General features: G+C 34.8%; 1 protein-coding gene across 1 annotated transcript in view; it reads left to right on the forward strand.

Annotated features, from left to right (window-relative positions):
* Nucleotides 1–11,279, forward strand: part of LOC128871934 (homeotic protein Sex combs reduced) — an 89,323-nt gene extending 78,044 nt beyond the window's left edge. Inside the window, exon 3 of the mRNA XM_054114121.1 lies at nucleotides 8,268–11,279. Within this exon, the coding sequence (XP_053970096.1) occupies nucleotides 8,268–8,575 (308 nt within the window). The 3' untranslated portion in view covers nucleotides 8,576–11,279. The remainder of the gene's footprint in view (nucleotides 1–8,267) is intronic.
* Nucleotides 11,280–11,642: the final 363 nt, after the last annotated feature.

Below are 11,642 nucleotides of genomic sequence, written 5' to 3' on the forward strand. Positions count from 1 at the left end.
AAGCATCAGTCGTCTCTGGATGGTTCGCATAGCATTTGTCCTTAACGGCTCTCCACAAAAAATAGTCCAACAGGCTTAATTCACAGCTCCGAGGCGGCCAATTGATATCGGAATTTCGGCAGATTATTCGGTTTTCAAAAACGGTAGCCAAAAGTTCGAGTGAAACTTTGGCAGTGTGACAAGTTGCACTGTCCTGTTGAAACCAAATGTCATCCATGTCATTCTCTTCAATTTTTGAAAACAAAAACTCGTTGAGCATGTCACGGTAACGCCAGACCATAAACCGCACCAAACAGTGACTCGTTGTGGATGCATTTGCTCCTCTACAGTAACGTGTGAATTTTCTGAGCCCCAAATCCGACAATTTTGCTTATTGACGTAGCCACCGATGTGAAAATGAGCTTCATCAGAAAATATGATTTTTCGGTAAAAATGATCATCTTCGGTCAAACGATTTTCTGCCCATTGTTCAAGCGTATAGCGTCCCATTTCGTAAATGTCAAACCTTTAAGTAAATTATGAACACATTTGACACGTCATTTGTGTTACCACTCGTTTTCTATGCAGTTATTTTCCTCGATGGCCGATGACAAGGAGAACGACTGGCGCATTATTGAAATCAACCAAAATCAGTTTAAGATTCGAAGCACCAATCAAGGAAAACAAATATTAGCAATGTGCTGTATGTGTTTGATGCAAATCAGTTTACCTTTTAACTATTTTTTGGAGCATTAAAACTATTAAAATAAGGACGCGTTTACTCGCTACTGATAATGTATTTGTTATATCTTTCTTAACTTTTTGGTATGGAATATGCAACAGTCACTGGAAGAAAAGTTTAAAACGCATTTGTCGGCAGACGAATATTCATCAGCTCCGACGCATCGCAGAGTATGAGTGATGAACTTGTGGCATTTGTGTACGCCGCATCCCCAAGTAAATACATATAAGTATATATATGTATGTACATATGTATGTATAGATACTCCTGCTGATTGTGACCACTCATATTATTGTTGTTGCTCCTGTCTGCTTCGCGGTTGTTTTGCCATGCGTCTGGTTACTGTCTACACGCTGCTGACTTGGTCATTAGTTTTAACCCGTTCATGTACTTGTACGATTTCAAGGATTGTGCTACAACACTCTATGGATGCCGGGTGGTGGTTAGCGGATGACGGTTGGTTGTTCAATGTTGGCAGATGGCAGCTGGTGATGTACAACTCACACACTTAGAAGAAGCTTAAGTTTCTCTATTTTCATTTTTGTGCTCTTCTCTACTTTCTGTATATTTTATTTTTAGATATTTCATTTACTATATTTGGCGCGCACTTTGACGTTTGAAGTGAGCTGCCTTTTGAAGAATACACATAGTAATACATATGTACATATGTAGGTTAGATGTGTGCGGGGAACACGTGCGCAGTAGTGCATAAAAGCGAGTATTTCAACTGCTAAGCAAGCGTGTGCGTTAATTTTACTGCTTTATGTGTATATTTTTCTTCTCTTGGCCCACGCTGCATATGCGCGAAACTGTCAATATATGTAGACATATACGTACGTGTGTTTGTTTGTTGGTATGTTGTGGTTACACAGTCAAATGCACCTTAATTAAATGAGTGGTAATTAATTTTAAGTTTAATCGGAAATTTCATTTAGATTTCCTTTTTGATTGATGCGCTTCGACATGTTTGGCGGTTCGGCGTCAAAACACAACACTGTTGTATACCTATTGAGACAACGGCACGCACAGCGTCTGCTGCCATCAGCGCAGAAGTGGACTTTTCAAGGCTGTTTACTTACTCAGAAGTCCTTTAGCATTGTCATTGCGTTATTGATTGTTGATCAACATATGGAAGAGTATTGTAAACAAATGAAATGCTTTAAGTCATTAAAATTCAAACAATTCTCTAAATTAATATTATATACTCATAGATATGTACATATGTAGATAGAGAAACGTAACCGAGAGTTCATGGTGAAAATCCATGGTGGGTGGGTACTGAAGGATTCCTGAGCTGCATTGGAATAGTAAAGTTCTAAAGCAAAAGTTTTTATAATATATAAGGTGGTGCAAAATTAATCATCCAAATTTGTTTTCAAATAACTGGATTACTTAATAAAAAAAGATTTTGAGTAACGGACCTTTACGGACTCCATTGCTTGTCGGTTTGTATACTTCAGGCGTCTAGTTTAAATATGATTGGCGTATGACGCTACTTGCAAGAATTATAAATCTTCTGATAGGATGATTAATTTTGTATAAGTAACTAAGTAATAAATGTCTAACATAAATTTAGTAGTTTCACAACTCCTTGTTTTGGTATTCGGTCCGTTACTAGAAGGATGCGTAAAAAATATGCTGTGAAAACAGGAATTATTAGATTAATTAGATGTTCGGCGGTCTTTTAGTCTAATGGTGTAAATCGGCAGTAAAGTCGCTAGTAAGTAAACTCGTCTAAAGTTGTTACAGAACCAATTTTCGATAGCTATGGATTTAGGTACATATTCAAGTATGCATTGACATAGGTGTAAGTATTTTTGAAATACGGATCTGCTAACAGCGATGCCTTTCGACTATTGCGTAGCCGTTGTAGAGTCTTTAATATCATCGGTATGATAGTAATAGGAAGTTTTTCACTAGCTTCAACCATCATCTCTGTCTATATTCTAAGTGTGATTTAAATATCTATTAATTTGCCCGTTTTATTTAACAAAGAAATACAGAAATCTCGTTCAAAAAATTAAATATAATAGGTGCACAAATGGACGGGCATATTTTAGTGATCGGACACTGTCCACTTTGTAGTCTTAAAATAAAAAAAAAAAAATTGTTATATTTAAATCGTCTTTAAACTACTAATAAATTCTGTGGAGTTTCTGCTCGATCTGTTTATATTCAAACTTAAAATTCCTTCGAAATTGCATTTTTGGCAAATTGGTCAATGCAATTAATTTGCGTAGCTCAAGCGATTTTTAGCAATATTTAAATAAAAAGTGATAAAATTCGATTATGAGCCATTGATAAACAAATTATATCCATGAACTGGAAATTACGAAACAACGAATATTTTAGTTTTTCCGGGCGGATGTTTCTTTCTTGTGAATAATTTAACTTTATTTATATTAATAATTTTATTTTCTCTTTTTTTCATTTCTCATTTATTTATTTCTTATCTTTATTTACTTTATCTTTTATTTAGCTTAGAATAGAATTTTTTAGAATTGATTTACAAGAGAAAATTTGTTGTCTGCTCTTAAGGAAATTCACGATAGTATGCCCAAGTTTACTTTATGTGATCGAGTGTCAGGTTTAATCATGGCAGACAAAAATAAAAGATCTCCTAAATCTTTTCTGTCTCCAAAACACGAAGAAAATTACAGAACACACCTGCGGTTTTCCAGTCAAAAGGGATAATGTGCTTAATATTAAACAGAACTACTTATATACTATTCCGCAGTGGGCTGTAACTCCATTTAAAGATTATAGACCAGGTAAAATTATAAAAGTTATTTTACAGAAAAGATCCAATGCTGGTTAGTAGAGAAGGGGAAAGTATTAAAGCCAGAACAGCCGTAAAAGAGTTTCGATATAGGAATGGTTTTCAGTTTATGGTAGTTTTCAGAATTTGAAGAATATCTCAAAAGCGCAGGTCAGGCAGAAGTTATTGGTTCCGACGCTTGCACATTTTGGTTTCAACGGAAATGTAATTCCTTGAACTAACTTCCATATATAGAGGCCCCAAGTTCATGTTTTATTTGTGCAAATTGCATTGGTCTTGGTAATTGAATTTTTTGAGGGATTATGTAATGAATTTGTAGTTTTTTCGTTTTATCGATTTATGAATTAATTAATACGTTTAAATTTATGTCCACTCAGCCTTGTTAACGTTTTCGTTTCATAAATAATAATAAATATGTTAATTTTTCCAATGTCCAACTACTGAAGCCGAATTATACGAAAACTACAAAAAGTTTCCGATTACTAACACAATCTGACATTCTTACATAAATCGAGTATAACTAAAAATAATGAATTTCATAAAAAATATTTATTTTTAACTGATTTTAAAATATTTACAGAATATGAATTAATTTTTATATCAAGCCTATGGAAAGAAATATAATATTATGAAAGTTTCGGTTTTTAAGTCTGAAAAAAGTGAAGTATCCGACAACTAGTGTATTTGCGCTATATGGGATCAGATATTTCGGGGGCCTTTATCATATCCAGTACCAACACACATAGATAAGGCATTGAAAGGAATCAGTCACCACATTTCGAATCGCCATTTTTTGATTTTAGCAATTCAGCGTAGTAAATCGAAAAATACCGACTCAATTCTTAATTAAAGATTTCAATGAAAAAATTCATATGTTTGTTAGTTACTTTTGAACTACCAGCAATGGTAATGGAAGCCAGAAGTATATTTCGTACTACTTTCACTAAAGAGAAGTAGGTCTTGAATAGGGTTGAAAGCTACGAAAATATTAATGTTTTGAATTCATAGTCTCTTCTGTTTGGTTAATCGGTATGTAGTCAATTCGTAATATTTAACTCTTTAAAAATGTGCAGAAATTACGAAAATACGAACACTTTTTACAAATTACAAAATATTTTTTGAAAAAAAAAACATTAAAGTAATAATTGCTTAAAGGATTTAGTTATATATATATATTTTACTAACTAATATAAAGGGTGGTCAGATTAGAGATACTTTTTCTAATAGGGTTTTTTGACACATCACGCGTGACTACTGTCAAACTAAATACATACTTTTTTCAGTATTTATTGACATTTCATCGTGGAAAGATTTACGCTTCAATAACATTTACAAATCGATGCAGCCCATTTTTGGCTTAATGGCTACGTCAATAACCAAAATCGCCGTAATTGGGCTGAAAGCAGCCTTACAAAAAACCATTACATCCATTCAAAACAACCGTTTTATACGGCCCATGGGCTGGAGGAATCATCGACCGATATTTGTTCAAAGACGAGGCAGTGAATCCGAGATCCCCACAGCATTTGGCTCTAACAAGACGGCACTACTTGCTAAAAAGCCTGTCAAACAATGGATTTAGTGCGTCATCGTTTCGGTGAGCAATTTATCTCTCGTCTCGGACCAGTGAATTGCCCACCAAGATCGTGTGATATCACACCTTTAGACTTTTATGGGTATGCAAATTCTAAATGCTTTGTTGATAAAGTAGCTTCGATTAAGACATTGGAAACCAACTTTACTAAAATTATTCACGAGATACCGGCCGAAGTCTTCCATCGAGTCATTCAAAATTGGATGATCGAATTACGGCGCAGTCGCGGCCAATGGTTCTACACAAAAATAATAAAGATTGTCCAATCAATTTGAATTCTCTTTGTTATATAGCAATTTAAAATCTTCTTCGGAAGCATCTTTTCGACTGTAGCTATTCCTTTTGGCCACAAACATGATGTTACTGATTTTCGTTAAATAAATTTGGTTCTAATGGTATTACTTATTATTACAAACAGTTTCAAATTTTCATGAAATAGCATTTTCGGATCGTTTCATATATATGAATGTCTTGAATTTATTTGTTTGTGGGTTTGAATTCACATCTTTCTTTGTTGGTGAGTTTGTTCCTTCGACCTTAAGGATTCTTTTCAAACTGTTGCAAAATAATTACTAAGTATTATCTTCATTAATATAGAAAAACAAGTACGGAAATGCTAAATTGGGTTAGGATCGAACCTTATATACCCGCGCGCATTTTATGGAAGTTTAATTTAGGTTGGCTGGTAATCAGATGGTGGTATCAGATGGACGGACCGTAACTTCATCTTAACATATAAAAACTGGCGGGGTTTTATCTGATCTCAATAATATATATGTGGGTCCTAAATTAGGGGGGGTGGGCGAGTTTTATTAAGTCGTCATTGAAATACACACATTTACCATAAATTGGGATTGGCACTGCTCATCATTAAAAATGTTACTTACTTTGGGTTTATTTTCTTGAGCTTCATACTTTAACCAAATTTAGCAATTTTGCTTAATTTATAACAGAGAAGTCAATTTTTATTATTTTTTTTTTTAATTTATTGTCATATGAGCGATGGACGAGGTTATCAACCGAGTTCACCCATTTTCAATACTAAACTACCTTAGTCAAAGAGTTACCTATATGTGTACTTAATTTCATTTAAATACAAGGTGGCGCAAAATTAATCCCCCTATCGGAAGGTTTATAATTTTTGAAAATTTCGTCGTACGTTCTCAAAATCATTTCTTTAATTTAGTAAAAAGTTATAAAAAAATCAAATTGAATGATTAATTTTGGGACACCGCACTGACTACTGGATGAATCGACTCCTCTCATCATTCTGAGCATTTTGTTACATATATTTCTATATCTAATTCGATTCCTTTACGCTATTACATACAATCGTTAAGTACTCAATCGTTAAGTACTCAAGCGTTAATTTTTAAAGCTAGAGATGTGAAGTCAACATGAGATACTTGCAGAGCAACTTGACTTTCATTTGGTTTTGATTTTAAATACAAAGGCTATACTTTCTTATTTCTATGTATCATCCAACGAGTTTAATATTTCCACCTAATACTTCTTTGCACTAACTAGTTTTTTTCTTTGACTTTGGTCACACTAATAGCATTTTATTTGTTTATTATTTATTTGTATTTTTTTTTTTTTATAATTTTACACACTTGCCCACTTGCCCATTCGTGTACTTATAGGTGTTTCGAAGGCGTTTCCAGGCGTTCACATCCATTAGAGGCAATCAACAATTAGATTTGTTTATCTACAAAAATTGCCGCCACACACCCCTCTCAAACCCAACGCAGTTACCATCAATGACAACCACAAACAACTCAGTCAATTCAAGATAGGAAGTATTCATAACTTACGCCTCTAAAGTATAAAAACGAATGAGACCTTGAACTTTTTATGCGGTTGCTCGTCTAGACCAACACCGATATCTACCTGCAACAACAACTAACCCTAATCATTTTGACATCCTAAGAAATTTCATACCATAATTCTCATACAGCAGATTGTAAAAATTTGCCTTTCTTCTTTGCTTTTCCACCCATCTGTCATTTGAAATATTCTCCACTTCAACCGCCACTTCCCTGATCTGTCTATCGAACTCCAATGTGCCATAAAAGTATATCGCATGCACAAAAGAGCGGTCGAAACTCAAGCGCGAGGAGGGGCACCATCCATCCCATTTACTTAAGCTGTCGTACTTACTCGCCATTGAACGCGATGCGCTTTTCACAAAAAATCACGTGTCAAGGCGCAATTTAGACGTAAAGTCTTGATTGCTGTTTAAGTTTTTCCAGTTTTCCAACTATCATCAATGAAGGTGAAACAGCACAATACACCAAAGCAACAACAAAACCCCAAACGTACCACAACTGTTGGTGAATAAAAGCAGAGGGCAACTTATTCGCTTATAGGCTGACTGCTGCGTTGTTTTCCAGCTCCGGAGCCGCTCGTGCGCAGCTGATAATGTCGATTTTTTGCAATGTTATTATTGTTGTTAATATAGCATAAGAAGCAGCCAAGACGCGTCGACTATAATGAGGGGGCGTGCAGTGCAGCAATGTTCTCAGACAATTCTTCTGCTTCTAATTTTATTTCGAACTTAAATACATACATACACACACACATATGTATTATCGAAAAATTATCATTTACCGGAGCATTTATTGTTGCACTAGATTGGCTTTTGAGCGAGGTGTGGAAGTATTTGAGGAAGACAAATGACAATGGTTGCAAACCGCAGAATGCGAAGTACAAGAATAGCAATAAATAATAAACAATATAGGCAAGTAAAGCAAAACTGAAGTTAAAGACAAAAGATTGAGCTTAAAGAATAATATGAGTTTTTAGAAAATGTGTGGCAGTCAGTCAGCAATACAAACAAGTCTGAATAACCACTGCCGCTGCCACTATCACGTTTAGATGGCCCTCGCGCTATTGTCCTATTTTTACAGCGAACGCTGGGAAAGTTGACAAATGTCGTTTGTCTGAATGCTGTTTGGGGTCGCTTTATTGAGCTTATATGGGTCATGACTTATTGCATACCACGATATTAAGCACTAAATCTGTCCCGAAAACATGAGCTCGAATTTGTGAATCACTTTAGTTTATGATGCATTCATGAGTTGTTCATTGTATTAGGTTAAATATGCATATTTATGTGTAAAATATATACCATCACACTCATATTTTTTGTTTTACTTACACTCTCTTTGTAGGTACTGTAAATGCCAATGGTGAGACGAAACGACAACGGACCTCATATACTCGATATCAAACGTTAGAACTAGAGAAAGAATTCCACTTTAATCGCTACCTGACCCGCCGAAGACGCATCGAAATTGCACACGCGCTCTGCCTCACCGAACGACAGATAAAGATCTGGTTCCAGAATCGACGTATGAAATGGAAAAAGGAGCACAAAATGGCATCCATGAATATCGTACCATATCACATGGGTCCCTATGGCCATCCATACCATCAATTCGATATTCATCCGTCACAATTTGCTCATTTGAGTGCATAGGACGCGTGGCACTTTTCGGGTACTGGTTAGAGACTCAATCAGTTGTATCAGGAACCATATCAGGCGGCGGCAGCGGCCAGCGTAGCAGCAGGCGGCTATCAGACACAAAACGCACAAGATGCCGGCATGTCGCTGGGCGGCGGTGCCGGTGTCGGTGTTGGTGTAGGAGTCGGTGCGGGCGGCGGAAATTCGCTGTTCGCTTCCGCGGCTGCCTCCAATGCTGAGTGTGTCAAATATCCGCAAGAGTTCTGATCTCAAATTATCTTTAGAGAACATCAACAGCAATTGCAGCAACAACAAGAACATCAAATACAACATCAACATGAGCAATACCAACAGCAACAGCATTCGCAACTACACCAATACCCGCCTCAGCATCATAGCCAGCATAGCCTACAGCTGGAACGAATTCCCGAACTGCCACTCTGTGGAGAGAAAGATTTATGTGAAGACACAGAGACGACAGAACTAGAGTTCAAGGACGAAATTGTTGGTGGTTGTAACATGTATTGCTGCTGAGAGATGCTAATGTTGCTGTTGCAATAAAGCTGTGGATGCTTCCGAGGTTGCTGCTACTGCTGCTGCTAGCGACAGCTGACCAAATTAACAACGATGATAATTTCTGAATGCAACTGATTTGTGTTAAGCAAGCAACGAGCCTTCAAATGAATATGAAAGGAGCTCTCGTGAAGGGTTTGTGCCTATCGCCGACTCCTCCGAAAGCAGCTCGTGCAGGTTTATGATACTGGTCAGTAATGAAGAATTCCAACAAGATTTTTGATTACTTTGGAAACTTGTGAATCCTCCATAATGTGTATATATTGTACCTCAAATGAAATGAGAGAGCTTCGAATTGGAGCTTTTGCATTTCATTCCCTTTTCGTGGAAATACGAAAACCGTCCAGTATGATAAACCGCTATATTCTCTAAGCAGTATTCGAAAAGCCATTAGATGTAAGAAAACACACAGCACTGCCCTCAGCTCACAAGCTCGGCAGTTTAGTACAATAGAAATTCAAATTTCGATAGTGATATAATTTCAAACCAATTGTTTAAAAATATGTTTATTTTATTGCCGTAAATCTCATACGGACAGTAACACGGATGAGAAAAATAAGAAAAATGGCGAGCGAGTTTGTTAGCGATGGCAATGCTGTGTTAGTATAATTGTAGTTTAATCTGGTATTATGTAGAGAGATACAACAGTGCTTCTCAAACTGGACGCAAATTTTTTAAAGGTTTGCGGTAACACTCAACCAGTTGCTCTCAAATATCACCCTACACTCAGTGCTCTCAAACTGTGCATCAGTTTTAAATTTTCTGTATGTAACTCATGTCTTGAACCATTGTGAACATTGGCAGAGAACGTCTATTGGGAAATTGGGAAGCCGACGACGTCTCTATCAAATGATGTTTGCAAATTGTGGCGAAGTACTTAATTTGGTTAATTGGTTGATTATGTTTATGAATAATTACTAATATAAATTTGTTATTGTATTTCAGCAGTTTGTATTTTTGCACTGAAAAATTTTGTGTACATATGTATTTAAAATATCTGTTCAACTTTTTATGTATGTATGTAGTTTTTATTGTTTTTGTTGACACTGAATTTTTAAGAATTTCCGCAAAAAGAATTAAGAATTTTTAGCAAAATTCGCAATGAAAATTAGAAATCATGTTATTTTAGAAGGTTTATAAAAGTAAAATAACTAAATTTTATAAACAAAACAAAACTAAAAACAAATTCGGGGAAAACAGGACATTTCTGAGATTTCTTTAGTAATTAGTCAGATAAAGTGAAGGGAGGCGGATTCGAAAAAACTTCTTAAATATATATGTACATACAGATGTACATGCATGTTTTTCATAATATTTCTGATGCTATTCTTGTCTTAAGAATCTACAAATGTATACATGTATGTATGGAAACTTATGAAAATGCGATATCCCACTCTACTTATAATCTACAATTAGTTTTAATTAAATAATTTTATTGAGAATTTCACATTTAATTTTTTGTGTTTTTTTTTTTTTTATTATATACGTTTGTATGTAAGTAGGCTGCTATTTTTTATTCCCTGTTGTTGTAAAGGTTAGTGCATTCTTATCAGTCTAGACTAAGCAAATCTGAAACAATTGGAAAAGATTGTTTTAATTATAAATAAATTAGATCAAAATTGATTGATGCCCGAAATAATATAAATCATTTTAGAACAAATTATTTCTATTACAATTTTTTATTTATACAATAATTTTGATTTAATTGTGTTTACAAAAACTGAACTAGTTCCATAAGAGATTTGCAATATCAGTATAAATAATGATGATTAAGGCAATGTAAGATGTCTAAGGGAGATCTTAAAAAGTAGCATATATAAATACCAACCCAATTTATATATGTATGTAAGTAAGAATGCTGCATTCCATGTAAAGAAAATTAAATGTAATAGTTAAAAAATAAAACCTATTCAAAAACGTCATCTACTGTTTTTAAGCGGAGAAATATTGAATACAATTTCAATGGAAAAATTAGCAAAGTAAATGCAATTTATATACATATATATACACATAATGTGAAATATGTATGTAGATGAAATCAGTTGCTCCGGATCTAGTGCGCAATATAAATTAGAATACGGTATAATATTGTAAGATTATTGTAACGCATTAGATAACTAAACCCAACATAGATTTAAAAAAATTCAAAAAGAACAAAATCAATAAACTATTTAAAAAATTTTAAATATGCATTGTTTTTTATGTGTTAGTTGAGGTACGGGTAGCTCAGTTGGTAAAGTATTGCACTTTTAATCCAAGGGTCCCTGATACGAATACGAAGGTTGTTATTTATATTTCTGGCTGACAGTGGAAAAATTAACACTGGTGGTCGAAAGCGGTTTTATTGTTTTTTCAAAATATTCTCCACCATAATTAATATATATTTGAACCAATTGTCGAAGCGCTGTTGTTGTTGTAGTTATTGTTATAGCAGCTTACTAAGCCCTGATAGTGCAATGTAGTTACCAGCCGTTTTGGTCTAGCTCGTCTAACAGTAGGCCCAGAGAAC

This window comes from Anastrepha ludens, chromosome 2, assembly GCF_028408465.1.
Source record: "Anastrepha ludens isolate Willacy chromosome 2, idAnaLude1.1, whole genome shotgun sequence".
Taxonomy (NCBI): domain Eukaryota; kingdom Metazoa; phylum Arthropoda; class Insecta; order Diptera; family Tephritidae; genus Anastrepha; species Anastrepha ludens.